This window comes from Oryzias melastigma, linkage group LG6 (assembly GCF_002922805.2).
Source record: "Oryzias melastigma strain HK-1 linkage group LG6, ASM292280v2, whole genome shotgun sequence".
NCBI classification, from domain to species: domain Eukaryota; kingdom Metazoa; phylum Chordata; class Actinopteri; order Beloniformes; family Adrianichthyidae; genus Oryzias; species Oryzias melastigma.
This window is the reverse complement of record NC_050517.1, coordinates 134,444-155,179: the sequence shown is the minus strand read 5'-3', so window position 1 is coordinate 155,179 and position 20,736 is coordinate 134,444. Positions and strand designations below refer to the sequence as shown.

The window sequence follows — 20,736 nt, the reverse complement described above, 5'->3', positions numbered from 1 at the left end:
ACCATCCAGGGAGACTATCTGATCTGAGAGAGCATCTCTCAGGTGTTTAGGACCCAGTATCATGACCTCAGTTTTTTCTGGGTTCAGGAGGAGGTAATTAATTGTCATCCAGGTCTTAATGTCTCTGATGCATGAATTCAGTTTCTCTAGGTGGTCATTCTGGTCTGGTTTAATGGATAAATACAACTGTGTATCATCTGCATAACAGTGAAAGTTAATGCTATGTTTCCTGATTATGTTTCCTAAGGGCAGCATGTAAAGCGTGAACAGAATGGGCCCTAGAACTGAGCCCTGAGGGACTCCGTAGCTAACTCTAGTACAATGAGAGGACTGTCCATTTACATTAACAAACTGGTATCTATCAGATAAATAGGATTCAAACCACTGGAGGGCAGATCCCCTGATCCCTATGTCATTATCGCTCTCTCCGGTGAAGAATCAGGACCGCAGTTTGTTGCACTGATGACTTTATTCTTCTTCTTTTTCAACAAAGTCACCGTCAAACTAACACACAAATAAATAACTTAGATACAAATTTCGACATAAAAAATTACACGAACAGAAATAAAAACACGTACCTCGCTGGCCGCATTCACCAAAAAAGAAAGCAAGAAAACTTCTCCGCACAGCTTCTTAAATGTTAAAACGTCTTTTCTTCTCAGTCCTTTGTTATATATGTCTTAATTTTCCATCTTCTTTGATTAATCTCTTTTGTCTAATAGAACTCAGCAAGTGGCGTTCCAACAGTTTTCTGAGCATCACAGTCTAAACAAAAGGCTCCGCCCCTCGGAAGTTTACAAAATAAAATACATAAAAATGCAAAATAAAAATTAAAACAAACAAATTAAGAACAAATTCTGACACACTTATTGTGGCAGTTAAAGTCATGCTCTAGTCTCTGGAGTAAGATGCTGTGGTCGATGGTATCAAAGGCTGCGCTGAGGTCTAACAGGACCAGAACAGAGATTAGTCCCTTTTCTGAAGCTAATAGCAAGTCATTAGTAACTCTGACCAGTGCAGCTTCAGTGCTATGGTGAGGTCTGAAGCTGCTTTACTACAACTCTTTCTAGGATTTTTTTAAATAAATGGGAGATTAGATATTGGTCTATAGTTGGCAAGAATGTAAGGATCCAGGGTGGGTTTTTTCAAAAGAGGTCTAAAAAAAGCATATTTAAAGGACTGATGCACATAACCAGTCTCTAGAGAGGTATTTATTATGGTTAATATGGATTCACTAATAAGGGGAAAGATTTCTTTAAAAAGTTTAGTGGGGATTGGGTATAAGGGACAATGAGTCATGAATTTTCAGAGAATCCTTTTTTACAGTTCTGTTTTTTACTATGTTTTTTTTGTGATAGTCTTTTGGTGTCTTCTCTTTTTTTAAGCATTTTTCTTTTTTTTATATTTTTTCTGTAATTTTCTTTTTGGTTTTTGTGGGTTTTTTTTTCAATTTTCCTTATTTTACTTTTTTTTTGCTTTTTTATATATATGTTTTTATTAATTTATTTATTAGATTTATTATTTGAAACTTTTTTTTAAATTCAATTTCTATTCCAGTTGTGTGTACTGTTTTGCTTTTTCCATTTTTTCCCAAGTGTTTTTGTGGTAAGAGTTTTTTTCTTTTTTTACACTTACTGAACATTTATTTTATTTTTATTTTTTTCTAAATATTTTGTCTGAACAGTGCAGACAGTCTGCTGTCACTAAAATGGGGTTTCAACCCTTTCTCACCCCCCATAACTAACCCTAAACCAAAACCAATCCCCCTTCCATACCTAACTCTAACCCCTGACACTTTCAAAGTATGAAAAGTAAAACAAAACTAAAGTCATAAAAACTAGCTTAGACTTCAAAGATGGATTGTGGATGGGACTCATTGTGGGGTCATCGATACCAAAGATATAAAATGATCTTGTGGACCAGCCGAATATAATAGATAGTGGTCTGGATTTCTCAGGCCTTAACTTTGACACTTGTTCAAACCATTTTATCTATTGCCCAGTTTAGTTGATGTCACCATATTCATATTGACTTTGAACTTTTTCATTAGTTTATAATGTTTAGTTATGCATCAATAAGACTAATATAGTTGTTTTGCTAAGTGCAAATGTTGCACTTGATGAGCTCCTTTATGCTTCAGTTGTTATTTCTGAACATGTGAAATTTGCTGCCGCAGTGACTTGTGGGTCTGAAGGTCCTCCTTCCAGATTCAACGCAGCAGCAGCAAAGGCGAGCTGGGAACATGCTGGACACGTAGCAGCGCCCTCCAGTGGAGGTCACAGATCATTGCAGGTTGAAGTTAATCTTTTGGGAAAAGGAGAAGTAAATATTGTCAATTATTAAAATAATTTCTGGGTGTTGGTAATCAGACATGGAATCTGAAAGTAAATAAAGGCAGATCAATGAGACATTTTAGGCCAAAGAATCGGGTGGATTTATGAAAATCACAGTTTAAAAACAGAACCACTGAGTTAGTGTTATATTTAAGATTAATAATTTTGTAGATTATTTTTAAAATTTAGGAAATCAAATGCGTTTTTTACTTATTAAAACAACAACGTAATGATATTTTTACATTGAGTGCTTGAAAGATGTGCTTGTTCTATTTTGAAATAAAAAAATACTGTATTTGTTTTTCAAAATCTTTCTAGGAATAAATAAAATAATGACGTATTCTCTTGCCAGCTGCTCAAAAACGTTATTTGTGTCTTCTCAGTTGCTGAAAACATTTAATTTGTCTCTCTCATTCTGAAGGGCCTCATTTTTCTCACTTAAAATGAAAACAAAAAACAAAAAAAAAAGACGCGCATGCGGGTTGTATAAGTGCGCGTGCGGCCTTCCTTCAGCGGTTCTGTTAACTGCAGGCCCTCACTAATTACCGTGCAGTTGTAAACCCCCCCACTCCCCACCCACCCGGCCCACCACAGCTGCCCACCGATTGGTCACACTCCTCTGACCCCTCGGCCCCCCCGCCTGTTGCACATGTCCCAGGTATAAGAGGCTTCAGGTCAGCAGCGGTCCAGTTCAAATTCGTGACAGGACCGACGGCACCGGACCTGCGGATCGCGCGTCTTTCTTTGGTTTGCTGGAGAGTTCTGTTCGGCCCATTGATCTTTCTGCGTCCTGTTTTGGACTCAGTCATGGAGTTGTCGGATATTCCTTTCCCCATCCCGGCCGCTGATGACTTTTACGATGACCCCTGTTTTAACACCAGCGACATGCACTTCTTCGAGGACCTGGACCCGCGGCTGGTCCATGTGGGCCTGCTGAAGCCGGATGACTCCTCCTCTTCATCCTCCTCTTCCCCCTGCTCTTCCTCGTCCTCCCCGTCCTCCATCCTCCATCTGCACCAGCGCGCGGAGGTTGAGGACGATGAGCACGTGCGCGCGCCCAGCGGCCACCACCAGGCGGGCCGCTGCCTGCTGTGGGCCTGCAAAGCCTGCAAACGGAAAACCACCAACGCAGACCGACGCAAGGCGGCGACGCTGCGCGAGCGCCGGCGCCTCAGCAAGGTCAACGACGCATTTGAAACGCTAAAGCGCTGCACGTCGGCCAACCCCAACCAGAGGCTGCCCAAAGTGGAGATCCTGCGCAACGCCATCAGCTACATCGAGTCCCTGCAGGCGCTGCTGCGCGCCGGCCAGGAGGACGGCTTCTACCCGGTCTTGGAGCACTACAGCGGGGACTCGGACGCGTCCAGCCCGCGCTCCAACTGCTCTGATGGAATGGTGAGTCGGATGCTGAGAGGCTCGAACCGCGGCGCGTCTTTACGCACGAAGTTCAAACTTTGTTGTTTCCTGACTTCAACAGGGAAACCGATTTAAAACAGGCGCGTTACTCAGTTCATTCCGAGGAGTATCAGTTACCCCCTTCCACCAACTATTCTCTCTTTATTTTAGTGTAAAAAAAGCATTTTTACGCCGTTCTTGAATAGGCTGGCAACGGCGTTCCTGACCTTTTTTCTTACGTTTTCCCTTTGCGTTTTGAACAAATAATCTGTTCCAATCTCCACCAACTCAGTCAAACACCCAGATTTAATTCAAACGAAAATTATGTTATTAAATTGTGGCGCGTCATCCTGACGAACAGGATGCGCATCTTCAAAACAAGATCCTCTCCCTTTTATGATCGAACGTTGTTTTTACAATTCCATTTCCTTCGTTTGTTGTGTAACTAAAAGTAAAAAAAGAGCAAATATTTTAAGGCAAACACTGTAAATATATGCCAGCATAAAGAACAGACAGTTAATTGTGTTTTATTTACTCTCTTGTCATGATCTAATTAAGCATTTCATTTCATTCCAGACTGACTTCAATGGACCGAGCTGTCAGACGACACGAAGAGCGAGTTATGACAGCAGCTCCTACTTCTCCGAGGCTCCAAACGGTGAGGCTACACGCGGGCCCGTGCGGGTCTCCAACATTTTACGCATGAGATTTACACTTAAAAACACACAAGATCGTGGGTTCATCTGAACGGATCAAGCGTTTTTAATGGAATTGAATCAGTTCATAAAACCACAGATGGGTTTTGATGTTGCTAAATACATTGTAAAACTTTTTTTTTTTTTTTTTAGAAAATAGCGTATAAATTCAGTACACACATAGATCGTTCTCTTGCATATATAAATTGATGTTTACTGCTTCCTGATTTAGTTAAAATGTGACATTTTTGTGTTATTTCTAGGAGGCCTGAAGAGTGAGCGCAGCTCCGTGGTCTCCAGTCTGGACTGCCTGTCCAGCATCGTGGAGCGGATCTCCACAGAAAGCAGCTGCCTCCCGCCCGCGGCCGATGCTCCCGCCTCCCCGCCCGCCGCTCCGCTCGGTGAGGCGGAGCGCGGCACTCGGGCCGCTCCGGCCTCCTCTCCGGCCTCCAGCCAGGACCCGAACCTGATCTATCAGGATCTATAGACCCTCTTGAAGAGCAACAATGCTGCGCCGGCGTCTGGAAATCAACTCTCAGACATATAGATACTGATCATTTAAGTTTAATTCTTTTGAACAATTTCCAAACTTCTCCCCACGTCTCTTTCCTTATTGACCCTTTAGAAGCTCATTCCTGCCGGGAAAATTGTATTTGTTTTTTGTTTGTATTTTTTTGTTCAATCTTTTTTAAAATTGATATTTTATTGGTTTTAAATAACATGCACTGATGAAAAATGAAAAAAAAATGCTTTAGTCTTAATGAAATCTCTATTTTGAAAAGGGAGTCAAAAAGGGAACAAAAGTCTCAGTTTAAGGTTTTTGAATGACCCAATTGAATTTTTTTTATCTTGTATAAATGTCCAAATATTCTGCCTCATGAAAGAAGATACCAGTCACCTGAGTAAAAATAATTTTATTGAAGGCGGATTTTATCATTCCCAAACAGACACATTTTCCAGCAGAAATGAGCTTCTGTTTTCCTGCTTCGTGCTTAAAAACCTGTGAAAGAGTTCAGAGTAAAAGTGTAGTGCTGGAAATATAGAGGAAAAACACAGACTGTTTTAGTTTTATGTTGAAATTTTACTTTAACTTATGCAAAAATATTTAAGTCATCTTTTCTGTACTCATTTAAACATGGAGGCTAATTGACGTTTCAGAGTCGACAGGCCGGAAGTTTCTTCTCCTTTAAAAAATCATGAAGCAACAACACCAATTTTTTGTGCTGTCATGAGCACAACAACAAACAGTAATGAGAGTTCTTAAATCTCTTTTCAGCTGATAAAACCTCCAACAGTCTTTCATTTTCAGCCTCTGAGGACCATGTTTCTGTTTCTGTACATAGAATGTAAATAAGAGCCGAGTTGTTCCAACTGAAAGTATTATGTATCCTATTTAATGTTTCTGTTCACATGTGCTTCTGTTTGTTGTGAAATGTTTATATTTATACACCTGGAAACTGTGTGGAAGCCAAAGATAAATAAATGGCCTTATTTATACGATGAATGTGACTGCCACGTCAGTTATTTGAAATACAGCATAAAAAATGTAGATATTTATAGCCTATATTGACATAGAAAAATTTCTGTCTGAACCTGTTTCCCAATTTCTTTGGGTGGTGCTCAGAGAATAGATTATCTTAATATTACTTCATATAATTCACTCACCACCTCCTTCATTCATGACCTGCTTGTGGAGCAACTGCTCACAGGTCAATAGCGCCATCTTCTGGTCACAGTGAAGAGTTCAAGTGTGTAAAAGACTGACCTAACACGGTCAACACAACTGTCCATGCGGGGGATTGGATATGAATCAGTTTTGGTGACTTTCTTCACTTTCCAATGCGGGATAAGTGGATGTAGAAACATTTCCCTCCACTCGACGGGAGTATAGTGAACTGTGATGAACTTCTGAATGATTGTCCTAGTTTTTTAGCAACCCCACGACAGGGGAGGCTGCAGGATTTTTTCTCTCCAGTGGCTTAGAGGTTGATAAATGACTGTAAGGGGTTACTAATTTGTCTTTTTTTAGGCTGTGAATGTTGATGCATTAACTCACGCGATTGATAAAACATAATTCATTAGTTAATATTTATTAATCGTGCAATTAATAATTATTAAAGAGACACGCTTCCACCTGTGAGCAGCCGACCTGAAATTTCTCCCAAACAAGTTGTTTTATTATTTTTATTAAGCATAGTAAAGTAAATGTATGAGAAAACAGGAAAAAGCTGGTGGAAAAAAGGACAGAATACCAGGAAAAATGTAAAATCAACAGCAGTGCTCCTGGGAGAGAAATACATGTTTCCAGAGAATTTTTAATTTTTTGCATAATTTTATGTCTAGTGTTTGAATACAACACGGAGAAATGACTAAATAAAGGTAGTGTGCCATAGGAGATTTTGTACTGATTGAAATGATATTAAATAAGCAATCAGGTAGTCTGTCAAATAGAAAATACTGAAATAAATTCAAAGTAGACAAAAACTGAGTCTTAAACCCTAGGTTACAAAGGAAATAAATGTTCTACATGTACAAACGTGTGTGTGATTTCATATTATGATTATTTTCAGATAAGTGGCTGGCAAATAGTGTAAACAAAAAAGTAATAATAATGTCAATTAGTCACGATTAATTTTTTCCAGATTTGCGATGAATTAGTTAATTTTTTTAATGGATTCTCGGCCCAAGTTTATATGTAAAATTACATTTCCAAGAAGGAAAGTAACAGGAAGATTAATTAATTAGACTAATTAATGCCAGGTTTCAATGTATTGTCTTGTTAATTGATTGCAATTCTTAAGTGTATTAATTGTCAAAATCAGAGGAAAGAGATGTTAAAGTGTGGTAGAAAAATATACAGTAATTCATTTAAGAGGAGCTGTTCAGGGGTAGGGTCAGAGCAGACCCTACACGCGTCGGCCGCCTCTCCTTCACAGATTTGCTGCTCGACGCCTGTCCAAAAATGTGTTCATAAGCTTGACGGTAAAACTGTTTTGTTTGTATGTATTTTGGAGCTACAAGTACGCCACCACAGAGTTCAAACGCTGAGTCAAACTAGAAAAGTTGCATCCCCTTGCGATAATGCTAACGTGTCAATGCTTTTTGCTGAAAGTAGTCACTGAAGATGCTGAAACATTTTGCAGAAAATGGTGAAGCAATTTACTTTAATTGCTGAAGGGATTTCCAGGAACACTGGACTTTTTTAATTAAAGAACTATGAAAGAGCGCTGAAGTTAAAAACCCCCCATCCCTAATACTTGCCAGTTTGGCTAAAATATTTAGTGTGTTGCTTAAATATAAGCTAAATGTGCATACATTTTTGTATAGGAATGAAAAAACAAGTATCTTGCTAGAAAAATGTCCACTTTAGGAAAACTAATTAAAACAATGAAAACAGGCCAGAAAAAGCTAATTATTTTAAGACGGTTCTTCATTTATTTTTATTTATTTTTTTGCAAAAGATTTTCCCCCAAAAAAGGTACAAAAAATTAGCAAGCTATTTTTTTCTTCTCTGAGTTCTTCTCTTTGTCATTTCAAATGTACTAAATTCGTCTGCAATGGAAAATTGTGCTGAACAAACCACCTTAAAATTGGAAATCTAAAAATACGGAATTTTATTGATTTCTGAATAACAACAGATCTACAGACATGCCTTGAAGAGTCACACTTTATTTACAAAAATACTGAGAACCAAACAATGGAGGGAGAGGAAGCATGACAAAAAGTTCCCTTCTTTTAATTGCTATTGAACAGCAGCTAAAGGCATTTGGTTGGCTTTTCTCCATGTGGCTTGGTAACCGCAGGGCATATCTCAGAGATAATAGTTTCTTTGGTGCAATGATCTTCGCCACGGCATGCTGTGCTCCATCTGGCGTGTCTTGATCACAGTTTGGTTTTCTTGCAGTCTGAGCCAGTCTACTTCCTGCGGCGGGCAGCAGCTCCCTTCTTGCTGCTGTAATGTGAAAAAGAGAGAGGGGACGTCAAAACTGAGCTTGATGACAGTTTTTGGGTCTGGAATGGCAGCAAAGAAAAAGCAAAGGGCCAAGCTGTGCAAAAACTTCTCATCACTTTCATTCCCTCAGAAGGAGCAGGTTAGTGATCACTACATTAATACGGCACCTTATGGTATGAAAGAATTAAAAAGTAGCTAATTGTTTGAAAATCAGTCTAACTGTTCATTATTGGGTGTGCACTCTTTTAATGTGGGTGTGCACTAACATACATTGCAGTACCTGAGGACTTTTCTAGTATATTACTAATTGACAAACCTGGTAACACATTACCTCTACATAGCTTCTGTAGGTCATCAAGGTTGAAGTCAAATTTCATTAAAAAAGTTCTTTAGAACTCTGACGAGTTTCCCCGAGACGATCCCTTTCCAGCTGGATTCAGATTAGAGAAGGGATGCATTCCCACACACCGCGTCATGCTATACGTACCTGGAATCCTGGTGTTCAACGGCCTCCGTCTTCACACAGCAACTACATAGTTAGTGCTGTAGTACTTCCATTGACATATACTATTTCACTGGACAAAACAAGGAGTTGATGTCACCCATAGAAACTACCGCCATATTGGAACCCATGGACAGTAGAGGAACTACTGTCGCCAATCATGAGAGAGCTTGTTCTAAATCCACACCCCTCCCACTGAAAGCAGCTCGTGAGAATCTGTCAATCAAACGTTCGAGGCGGGGCCAGTGGGCACCACATGCTCTCACTGAGGCATCTGATTGGTCAGTTTATAACTTGAATAACTGGCGATAAAGATAAAATATCTTTGTAAAAGATTAGGATTAGAAAGAAGATTTTAACCCTTTAATACCCAAGAAAATTTCCGGCGACCGCAAAATAACACGTTCTTCAAACTACACAATTAACGCAATTCCAGTGGATTCTGTAGCTGAGAAAAGGGAATTTCAGTGCAAATAATTCAAATTTAAACATGTTCATTAGACGCCGTATGTAAGTGGAGCCTAAATAGTTTCTTAAAAATGTGCGTAGTGATGGACGAACATGAGTTTCCATAGACGTTTCATTGGAAATAGTCGTTAAACGCCAAGTTTCGATGGCGGTGTGATCGTAGATTCAGAGCTAGCCTTTAAATAAGAGCAAATCAGAGCATGAATGGTTTTTCTGACAAATAAAACGACTGAGAAATAGTTGCATTTCTCAATAGAAGTCTATGGGATTTTGACCTTCTAGTAACCAGTGGGTACTTCCTATTTGGAACACGAGGGGCTGCTATGTCCAGTGACTATACAGTCAATGAGTACTTCTCACAGTGAGAGTTGAAGAGTGACAACATGAACAGGGTGCTCATGGAAGCAAAGCAAAACGCACCGTTTCTGTTCATGGCTGGGAGGCTGCAGCTGGATCAGGATCCACTGCAGATTAGACTTCAATCATCTAATCATCAGAATCATACTTTAGAGTTCAATCTTTATTTGGTTATTTATTATTGATATTCTAGCCACAAGTCAGTTTGTTAAGAGTTTCCTGTTTTCTATTGTAAACCGTTTTAATTAATTATTTATTTCTAACGTTCTGTTATTTCTGGTTAAGCCATGTTTCCACCCAGAGTACTCACTGCTTCTGCAATACATCGATGCGGTTCCTGATGGTGAGCACCTGGAAACAACACGCATCTTTAACACTCAGTCGGACACCTTTACCTGTGAGGGGACAACGGCCTCTGCTCCTGCTTTCACCACAGGCTGCAGTCTGAGGGGATGCATTATTGGAAACCAAAACGGGATGATGCACTTACTGATGATGACTGTTTAAAAGCCTAATAGAAAAAAAAACAAAAAACAACCTCTTGCTTAAAGTGGTTCTGGCATCCCATTTCCCACCGTGGTTTCCTGCAAAACTGTGGATCCGACGGATTGAGCTTCACCTTTACTTACCTGACTGAGCGTTCACACACCTGACCAAAGCTTTGAGCATTTAAAAAATAGATCCTCTTCTACAGCACTGACCATTTTGATTTAACATTATTCAAGATTTACTTGAAAAAAGCCTCTCTGGACCACAAACAAATGAGAGTGTAGCTGTTTGCGTAAACAGCAAACTCAGGCAGATGGTAGAGTTCACTTAATCTTACTAAGGTGGGAAACTGGATTCAAAATTTACACTTATAAGAAAAGATACAAGCTCTCTTAAAATCCTACACTCTATCTTGATTGTGATTTGCTTTTGTTTCCATAACGATTTCCTGATTACTGAATAACCTTCTTCAGTCCTGAATAGCATCAGTGTATGTCTGGACTCAGGTGGGCTCAGAAGCTGCTGGGTCCTCTCCCGACCAGCAGCAATGCTCTGACTTTCCGTCCTTCCTTCATGCTGTCATGCAGCGAGCCTGAAGCTGGCAGCAGCTGCGCTCAGCTACTCTACTTACAATTTACTGAGCTCCTCCACTCTCTTACGCAGAGTTGTAACCTGAAGGGAATCAGAGTACAGGATGGTTCACATGATGGACATCGACCAAGAATAGATCCTTTTCTTTCCCTTATCAGTCATTTATCCCAAAGTGATTTTCTGTTAGATCAGTGACTCTTTTAACTTAATTTCAATTGATCCCTTGTACCAAAGCCCTTCAGAGAGTGTGTTTGTGAGGGAACAGCACTGATCTATGAACATGCTAATATAGCAAACTAAATATCACAGTAACATAAAGTGACTTCCATTTATTACCAAAGAATTTTTGAGTCTGACCAATTTGACATTTCTAGAAAGTAAATAAAATGTGATCAAGGCAGCCTGGTGGGTCGGTCCCGAGTGGAGCTTGAGAGGCTCAGGGATGAGCATTTTGATGGTGGGGTAGACCCCGCCTCTCACCTCATACTTCTGCCTCTTCAGTCTCTCCATGTGGTCGAACTTCTCAGACTCCAGCTGGCGCATCCAGTCGTACAGCTCAGTGATCTTATCCCTGCAGAGCAAAAGAACAGGCAGAAGAAGTGTGTTTAAAGATGACTTTGAAACACGTCATCCATCCATCCATTTTCTTGGCCGCTTCTTCCCTTTCGGGGTCGCGGGGTGCCGGAGCCTATCCCGGCTACTGAAGGGCGAAGGCGGGGTACACCCTGGACAGGTCGCCAGTCTGTCGCAGGGCCTCAATCACACACACATCCGCACTCACAATCACACCTAGGGGCAATTTAGAGTCACCAATTAACCTATGAAGCATGTTTTTGGACGGTGGGAGGAAGCCGGAGTCCCCGGTGAAAACCCACGCATGCACGGGGAGAACATGCAAACTCCACACAGAAAGGTCCCAGCCGGGATTCGAACCGGGGCCTTCTCGCTGTGAGGCAAGAGCGCTAACCACTGCGCCACCGTGCAGCCCACGTCAGTGGTTGTAAAATAAAATGTGAAATAAAAAGAAAATGAAGCCCTAAGATTGATGAAAATGAAAGGAAAAAGGACCCAAAAGAAAGGAACTCTGGGTAGTGCACTGTAAATGGAAAGCAGGAGTGTGTGAGACTTTTACTTCAGCTTGTCTTCACTCAGATGGTCGATGTTGAGCTGCTTGCGTCTGGCAGCGAGGATCTTCTTCTTCTTCTCTCTCTCAGTCTCTTTCTTTCCTCCTCTCTTCTGGTCAGCCTGTTCCGCACAGACAAGTCAACCCTTTAACACCGGGAAATTTACAGCAAAATAACACACGTTCTTCAAACTATACAATTAATGCAATTCCAGTGGATTCTGAAGCTGAGAAAAGGGAATTTTAGTGCAAATAATTCAAATTTCAACATGTTCAATGGACGCGTTTTGTAAATACCATATTTTCCAGATTATAAGTCGCTCCGGAGAATAAGTCACAGTAGCAAAAAAATGCATAATGAAGAAGAAAAAAACATATACAAGTCGCTCTGGAGTATAAGTCGCACTTTAAGAAGAAAAGTCCAACATTTATGAACAAATTCAACAAGCCCAATGTAACATTGTATTTGAACGCGATACATCAAATTCGAGTCCATTGCCTCTTTTGAAGTATGTCTAATTTAATGCTCAATGTTTGTCCAAAAATGTGTTCATAAACTAGACGCTCCCATTGTGTGTGGAGAAGCTATCCTTTATCTTCATTACTACATGATGAAGGCTTTGACTTTATTTCTTATTTAAAATACAGGGAAGATACGATGGTTAGAGAGGTTAAGATTATTTATTTTTAAGAGCTCGACAAAAGGATCTATAATCATTCTGGGTTCAGGACAGCAGTTTGCCTCTTTTTCTTATGGTGATCGTTACTTTCTAGCCTGCAAGAGCTGCATCTAAATGACATGTTTTTAGCTGTTTGTAACCCAGTTTGATGGCAGCTGTCCTGCGTCCAAGGAAAGAAAAATAAAAAAATATAATAATAATATCTTGATGCAAATTAGAAAACCATCATAACGTCCAAAAGGAGAATGATTAGATTCTCAACCATGTTTGTTTTGAACAGAACTTCTTCTTCTGCGTTTCTGTCAGCTAACAGCATCAAATACTGATTCATAAACCTACACCGCCCTCTAGTGGTTGTTTGTGGAAAACAGCAATAAAAATTCAACCAGTTGTTAGTGGGGAAAATAACGAATATATGAAAAAAAAAAAATCACAAATAAGTTGCTCCTGAGTATAAGTCGCACCCCTAGATAATCTATGAAAAATAACGTGAATTATAGTCCGGAAAATACAGTATAGCCCAAATAGTGTCTTAAAAGCGTGCATATTGATGGACGAACGTGAGTTTTAAACGCATTTCCGTCGATTTTTCATTAATAGTCCCTTAAACGCAAGTTACCGATGTGATTGTAGCTTCAGAGCTAGCCTTTAGTTAACCCCTTTAACACCAGAGCTCCAGTGTTTATGTTCTTTGATTTACTGTAACCTTTTAACATGATCAACGTAATTCAGTAGATTCAGAAGGAGAACCACCCCTACATATATATGTGCGTGTGGGTTTTCAACAGACCCTCTGCAAATGGCTGCTGTAGGTGGAGCTGGTCATAGCAGACTTCTTCTTGGCATCTTCCTCAGCCTTCTTCTTGGCATCAGACTCCTCCTTGATGCGCCTCTCCTCCTGGATTCATGTTAAAACGTAAACTGTGATCATAGCGTCAAACTCGAGACGGATTTTACAACTTTGATCATCAAAATGTAACATAGTAGAGCTAGCTAAATAGCTAATGTGCTGTGAGACAACAGCAGACCTCACGTCTGGCCTGGCGCTCCTTGTCCTTCTCAGCACGGATCCTCTGTTGCTCCGCCCTCTCAGCACGACGCTTCTCCTGCAGGACGGCAAAAAGTTCTGGTCCACACGAAACTGTTGTGTGTAATTCAATTGGTGACTTTATCTTAAGAACTCACAATCCTCTCCTTCAGTGCAATCAGCTCCTCCTCCTCCTTCTTCCTGCACTCAAAGTGAGCATCGATCAGGCCCTGCAGCTCCATCAGATCCTTGTTCTGACGTTTCTTCTGGATGTCCTGCATGTGGAAAGGACAGTTTCAGAGTCAGAAGGAGAGACACACCCTTTCATCCCTCCATCATTTATTTTTTTCTGGTGTACTCACATCAAAGTCCACTTTCTCACCATCTGGGATCTTTGGAGCGGTGGGTCTGTTGGAGATATTTTGGCACTTGAATATCAATATCTGCTCATTTTTTTGAATTTATTTTTTGTTCTTTTGAATGTGTGGCTCTAATCGAAAACTTCTTCTGAAATTATTCTAAATTAAGATCCAAGAAAAGGAAACTTACTTGAACTTTGGCTTCTCCTCTGTGGTTTAGGAAAAGAAGGGATGAGTACATGGTTAGAAACAAAACCGATTATTTCAGTTTCCACAGGCATCACATCCATCAGATTCTGTTACAAGAAAGATTAATTCATTAATTAATTGATTATTCAATCAATTAATTAAGAAAGCATCCGGAGTTTTAAAGTTTTCATTAGAACTGGTAAATGAGAGCAAATTATTTACATTGGGGATTCAAAACAGAGACAAACTGTGAGTTAGGGCACTTTTTGGTAACTACCTGTTTTAAGTACACTCCAGTCTGAATGGTTAGTGTGTCTGGATCCTAACAATTTCAGTTCTGGTTTTTGAACGTTTCACCTTCAACACATTTATCTTTGCTGCGAACAATTTTTTATTTTTTGGCTTGACCCCATTAGGATTCCTTTACAAGCATGGCACTTCATTTTCTTTCTTTCCTCTGGTTCTAGCAGCTCCACACCATGCAGACTGACTTGCTGCACACTGAAGCCAAGGTTAGCATATCTTTCTGTGTCTTCTTAGCTCTGCAGCTTCTTCATTTTCTTTCTAAACTCAATGAAAAGGGTAACACATGGGGAGTACTCCTTGAAGTTTGACAGAAGGGTGATGCAGCCCTGACCACCACAGAGACGGATCGCAGATCCACGAGAGGATTTTAGATGGACAAACCTTCCTGTTTGAAGACTGCATGCAGCAAGCGTTGACAGCAAAGTGGGAAGTGTTAGACGTAACACACATTAGTCGAACATTTTTAAAATAATGTTCTTATGAGTTAACCAAAATAAATGTTGAAAAACAAGTACACCAAAATTATGTGGTTATATATCAGAGACAACAAAGATCTTCATTTTAAAATGAAAACGTCTTTTAATGGAATTATGGACGACCATAAAATATATCACATATATGCATTTCTGTTAAACACGTGTACACATTTTTCTTAAGCAAACTTTGTGTTCCTGATCTCACCGTCATCATTTGATTGATTTCATATTAGGATTAAAGAGAGGGCCATATGGAGAGTAAATGCTGTAAATGCATCTTAAAATCATAAACTGAGCCGGATCCTGATTCAGAATGCAGGGCTAACATTTTCAACCCATGTTTCAGGTCAATACACAGATGCCCAATGAGCAAACAGCAGAGGAAGAACCATGAAGAGTGATGGTGGCCATCTAAGAAGTCACTAAGACTTATCTGCATGCTGACTGAATGAAAGGAGGAAGAAAAAGGTGACGTTTGTACGTTTCCTGACAAAAGAAGTCCTGGATCTTCATCGCCAAAACACATTCAGAACTAAAGCAGGATGTCGGAATGGAAAAGAGGTCAAATATGCATGCTTACAAACTTTATATGTTTTTAAAAGTGCAGTCAGTCCAGCACACAATGAGCATCAGTATCATCAGAAGCATGGCTGGTGTTCATTTGTGTTTATTTGCTAAAGTTAAAACTATTAAGCTGAACAGAAAATTTCTCATTTTCAGTTCATTAATAAGCAAATACAAGCAGAAAAAAGTCTGCTTGTAAATCTAGAAGAAACTGATTTTTACAGTAAATGAATCCAGGTGGAAATAAGACTTGTGTTCGATGTGCTGAAGTCACTTTGATTCTGAAGCCAAATGAACTTCTAATTTTTCCACAACAAAGTCTGAGTCCTTTTGGCAGCTATTCTGACTTTAGGATTCTGTTGTTGTTGCTACTGTGTAAGTTTGATCATTCTAATAATGGTTGATAGTACTATGCTGTTGGTGCGTGGACAGAAAATCTTTGAGTGTCTGTTTCCCAGCCCGAGTAAACCAGGAAAAAGTGTATTCAAGTCTGTTTTAAGTAAACCTTTTTAAAACTAAAATTAAGATAGTATACTTTTAGTCTACTTTAATTTCATGTTAAGTATTCTTTGAATATATATTACATGTGTATATTTGGATAAGTCTAAATATACTTCACCTACATGTGTTACTGTCCTCAAACATTTTCTCACACAGCATTAAAAGTTAAGTAGATGTATTCTTGGAGTATTTCTATTATTAAAAATATACTTATATAGTAATACTTATATAGTTATATAGTAAAGTAGAAGTTTATTACTCATCAACTTATAAAAGCAAACCTTAAAAGTTATATTAGATTTACTTCTAGGCACACTTTCATAAACTTAAGGTAAACTCAAAGTGTATTGTCAGTAAACAGTATGCCAGAAAGATTACTTTTACTAAACTTTCATAAACAGAGTAAACCCAAAGTTTATTGCCAGTAAACTAATAGTACCAGAAAAGTTACTTTAAGTATGTTTCTAAGTATACTTTAAGTAAACTAAAGTGGGCCAATTTAGTCCCAAGAAGTATACTTGTTAGTAAACTGCCCTGTACATTTCTCCAGGTGTACCGAGTACACTTGGAGAAATATACCTGCCTATACTTAAGTATACTTTAAAACATATATCGTATATTTATTTTTGGTAAGGGTTTTTTTTTTTTTTTACATCAACATACATTCACAGGAGAATCTTTGGACTAACTTTAGGTGAGATCACTTAACAGAGTTCATTAGAGAGTTCTGCACAATAAGTTAATAGCAAAAGCATAACGTGTCTAGAGTTGAGAGGAAGGTAGATTTGTCAAACTTCTGCCATTCTTATGCTCTGCTATTCCCAAGATCAGAGGACGTAATGGGCCTGACTGGGTCAAGGAACCGGAACGGTGGGGGTCTGCCTGGCTGGCTTTAAGTAGTGGAGCACACCTGATGCCTGATAGAAAAGCCCTCTTCCCCATCTTGGCACATACCTTCAGGCTCAGGCTCAGGCTCTGGTTCTGGTTCTGGTTCTGCCTCTACCACTGGTTCTGGTTCTGGTTCTGGCTCTGGTTCTGGCTCTGGCTCTGGGGCTGCCTCTGGGGCCACCTCTACTTCCACTACTACCTCCTCTTCTACAGCTAAACGCCATGCAGCCAGGATGAGGAGGAGGAGGCCAGTGAGAGGGTTAATAGAGGCAGGAAGGGGGGAGAGGGTGGAGGAAAAGAGGTGGATGGGGTGAGTGGATGAAAAGGAAGACGTGAGAAAAGAGGAGGTTCATGAAGGGTGACGTTGGTGGGCACCAGGTTGCAAGCAGTTACAGGGGCAAAGAAGGCGCCACCGAGACCGCCTTTAGGATACCGGATACAGCCTGAGACCGATTCGGACCGGATGCTTCAACTTGTGTATTTTCAGATTTTTTCGGGTTCTGTTAGTGTTGATCAGCATGCCACCAAAGGTAACCGTGGAGCAAGAAACACAATCTTCAAGAGTGAATGACATTAGTATCAGTAGATCTGCCGACTGTGTCTTACCATCATATTCTTCATGTCCATCCGAAGAAAGAAAGGAGCAGAAGAACAACATCAAAAGATCCCATATATACCCACTCAGACAGAATACAGAAGTACAATGTGGGTACACTGAGGATCCATGCTAAGCATTCATTAAGCAGTCCTTCTTGGCTGAATGGTGCTCTTAATATGAACCTTTACATTCAGAAAATAGTTGTTTTATCTGACTGATCAGCTTGGGAGGACTGCAAAATTTCCATCATGCAGAGCGGCAGGATTCTTTGCCAACAGGTAAGTGTAACGCTGTGTCTGCAGGTTTCGACACACGCGACACTGTCCTGTTGTTAGTGCTGCTGCCTGCAGTCATGCTTCAGCAAGACCACAAAATGTGCTTTTTTATAAAAAAAAGTGTTGCCGCACGGCGCAAATCTGGAGGAGTCAAGCCAAACTGGCAAACATAGTCTTTTCCTCAATGCAAATACTTATGAGGAATGAGTTTCAGAGGTTTTGGTGGGATTTAACATCGAGTTCCTGGCTGTACCTGAATCAAATGAATGATGTTTTTGATTTTTTTTCAAAGTGGGGAGAGGATGCTACTTACCCTCGACCTGTTCTCTGCAATGGAGAAGACACAAGCAGTGATTAGAGGTGGAGTATTGAATGTGTTGAACTTAAAAATCTTGATTCAGAATCAGAACTTCTCGTAGCACCAGTATCATCTAGGAAATCAACATAATTCCAGTGGATTATGAAGGGGAGAGAAGCTTTCTCCCCTTCATAATCCACTGGAATTATGTTGATTGAAAAGTTATGTCAAAAAATACGTTATTTGGGCATCACTGGAGACACCTCAGGTGTTAAATAGTGTCAAATATCCAATAGTTACAGATTTGGAAGTGCTGGATAAAGGTGAGTTGACTTACACTTCTTCTGTGTCAGACATGGTGACAGTGGACTTTGAAACCTAAAGAAATCAGAGAAAAGAAATGAACTTGAAGTCAGTTAGAAAGCGTTTGAGGCTTGTATTTTTAGCTCCGGATTGAGTTTCAGATGTCTTCAGCATGTGCTGCCGACCCCTCCCTGATCAAGGCGTCTCAATGCAGACCTCCTCTATGCACACAAAAAACCATTTCGTCTGCGTAAATACAGATTCAATTGAAAGTAGTTTTTTTTTTTAGGTAAAACATTTACAAGAAACTTCTATTTTATGCAGAATTTGTCCCATCTGAATGTGTTGGTTTATAATTAGAGCGACTGAAATGTGAGCCTCAGCTCAAATCTGCTACACTTGTGATAAATGAGAAGGAGTCCAAACATAGATTTCTGCCAATGGTCAGTATTCAGCAGCTGAACGAGAAGACTGATGTGGCAGTTGAGCGAAAACGGGATACAGAGGGAAAGTGTCAAAGGTCATCCTCCTGTCCTCTCCATCAAAGGTGCCATAGATGCATTAAAGCTTTTTCCCCAAAACTTTCTCAACACAAGATCCTGCTAGAATTCATCCAACAGTATGGAATGCAGTACAGATATTCCCTGAAGATGAACAAACTGGACCTGAATTTACTCAGAAATGAATCTGCATGTGATTTCAGGTTATCTTCCGTTAAAGTGATAATCAAAAAGACTTTATGAAGGTGTCTAAAAGTCAGAGGTGTTTCCAACAAACAGCTGTTCACAGCCCAGATCCAGTTTCAGCAGACATGATGTTGAAGATTGGGTTCCATTCTCTGGACCATAACCCATAAATCCACCTTCATTCCCTTTTTGGGTTATCCTGCCGTCACATGGTTCCTTCAATCATCCTGCTGGAGCTGCCAGTCTATGGAGGCTTCAATAAAGGTCTAACAGGTTTGGGACACATCTGGGTTTTTTTAAAATTCCAAACTAAGAGGAAATAACTGACATTGATGGGTTTCCTTCAGGCTTTTTCAGGTGCTAAAGTGGTTATCCTTAGAGCATGGGAGCCTCACATACAGACATTCACCAACTAACATGCTAACATTAACATTTTAATTCATGGAAATCCAGGTAACAAAAGGAGCCAAGTCCCCAAGCTTAAATTAGAAAAATCAACAGTGGAGGTTGTCCCTGCTCTCCTCCTGGTGTCTCAGTCGACATTGGGTGTCTGCCGGGGCGGAAAGCTGCTTCAAAGGCTTTAAGCCATCTGCAAATCCCCCAGATATGACCCTTTCCACCATCCCTGGGACCACAAACAAAAACAAGCCAGCATCCTCATCTGATCCATGCCTCTGAAAACTCTACAATCAAACACAACTGAAGGCATTTTTATTTTTTCCTCTTCCTAAATGGAGAAACAAAGCCAAGAGCCGGTGAAGATGAGTTAATCTTCTCTTAGGACATTTCGGTAAGCTTGATATGAAGACGCTTGTCTATATGATCTGGTTTGAACCAAGCTGGTTCCTCTCTTTCTCATCAAAGACAGCAGCTTTTGTGGCAGAGATGGTAAAACATGCAGTCTCAGCAGCTGCAGTTTGGTTGATGTTTGGGAACATTCTAGCATTCATGCTTTCATTCTCTCCCCACCTCCTTACCTCAGAAAAGCTGACTGAAGTGAGCTCCCTGCTGGCCAAGACAGGCTGTAAGGTTCTGCAAAGTTACCACGCTGATTATGTCCCTCTGTTATAGTGACACCCAATCCAGTCCACCTCCTCATTGGCTGAAGAGGGGCTCCGATGTGAAGTTGTCCATGTCATGGGGCAGGATTCACGTCTGCAACCCCCCCCTCACCCCACCCTCTGATGGAGCTCCAAAAGGAGATGGAAAGGCTGAGTGCTTTGGAAGGAGACTCAAGTTTGGGAAAGGCGGCAGCCAAGATGGACTCAGGATTCTATTCTGGGGTCACTGCATTAGGCAAGCACATTTCCTCTGAGAGTTAGCTGAGAGTTGGATGTCAGTGGAGCATGGCAGGTGTTGTTTCTGAACATTCACAGAGGATGTCTGGAAACACATCATGTTCAGAGGAGCAGGACAATGCAAGTGGAACCTCTCAAGCTTTTGGAGAACTTTCTCTCGTTTGTTTAGCACGAATGCAGGCAGATGCACCCTTGCAAAAAAAAAAAAAGGCAGGATGAATCATCCAGAAAATGTCAGAGCTGATCCAGTTTGCTAGATGATGAAAGTAATCACATAACCTGGTTTGACGGGGTGAGATAAGGGTAGAAATGTTCCCACCTTCATATGGCTTTAGCTTGTTATCACACTTGTGAAGATCAAACTGTCTGGATACATCACAGAT

The 20,736-nt window shown here is 40.3% G+C and overlaps 2 protein-coding genes across 5 annotated transcripts; one reads left to right on the top strand and one right to left on the bottom strand.

Annotated features, from left to right (window-relative positions):
- The first annotated feature begins 3,002 nt into the window (after positions 1–3,002).
- On the top strand, positions 3,003–5,921 carry myod1 (myogenic differentiation 1). Its single transcript, XM_024280827.2, has 3 exons — positions 3,003–3,728; positions 4,305–4,386; positions 4,687–5,921. The coding sequence occupies exons 1-3, from the start codon at positions 3,141–3,143 to the stop codon at positions 4,908–4,910; spliced, it is 894 nt and encodes a 297-aa protein (XP_024136595.1). The 5' UTR covers positions 3,003–3,140; the 3' UTR covers positions 4,911–5,921.
- A 2,099-nt stretch (positions 5,922–8,020) lies between these two features.
- tnnt3a (troponin T type 3a (skeletal, fast)) lies at positions 8,021–20,148 on the bottom strand. 4 transcript variants are annotated; one of them, XM_024281849.2, is made up of 14 exons: positions 20,033–20,148; positions 18,404–18,444; positions 18,082–18,095; positions 17,502–17,510; positions 16,962–17,108; positions 14,162–14,180; positions 13,975–14,020; positions 13,771–13,887; positions 13,614–13,691; positions 13,376–13,483; positions 11,915–12,027; positions 11,263–11,353; positions 10,823–10,863; positions 8,021–8,375 (listed from the first exon to the last, which is right to left on the bottom strand). In XM_024281849.2, the coding sequence occupies exons 2-14, from the start codon at positions 18,421–18,423 to the stop codon at positions 8,339–8,341; spliced, it is 840 nt and encodes a 279-aa protein (XP_024137617.1). In that variant the 5' UTR covers positions 18,424–18,444; positions 20,033–20,148; the 3' UTR covers positions 8,021–8,338. The 4 variants fall into 4 exon arrangements, with proteins under 4 accessions (XP_024137617.1, XP_024137618.1, XP_024137619.1 ...); XM_024281850.2 differs by lacking the exon at positions 17,502–17,510; XM_024281851.2 differs by lacking the exon at positions 16,962–17,108 and having other exon boundaries at positions 20,033–20,147.
- Positions 20,149–20,736: the final 588 nt, after the last annotated feature.

Excerpts from the sequence above, each read along its gene's own strand:
- myod1 (XM_024280827.2), top strand. The coding sequence starts at position 3,141 with ATGGAGTTGTCGGATATTCCTTTCCCCATCCCGGCCGCTGATGACTTT. Across the intron at positions 3,729-4,304 it reads CCAACTGCTCTGATGGAATG|ACTGACTTCAATGGACCGAG; the intron begins GTGAGTCGGATG and ends ATTTCATTCCAG. Across the intron at positions 4,387-4,686 it reads CTTCTCCGAGGCTCCAAACG|GAGGCCTGAAGAGTGAGCGC; the intron begins GTGAGGCTACAC and ends TGTTATTTCTAG.
- tnnt3a (XM_024281849.2), bottom strand. The coding sequence starts at position 18,423 with ATGTCTGACACAGAAGAAGT. Across the intron at positions 13,692-13,770 it reads TTGCACTGAAGGAGAGGATT|GAGAAGCGTCGTGCTGAGAG; the intron begins GTGAGTTCTTAA and ends GCCGTCCTGCAG. Across the intron at positions 12,028-13,375 it reads ACAGCAGCCATTTGCAGAGG|GCTGACCAGAAGAGAGGAGG; the intron begins GTCTGTTGAAAA and ends TGTGCGGAACAG.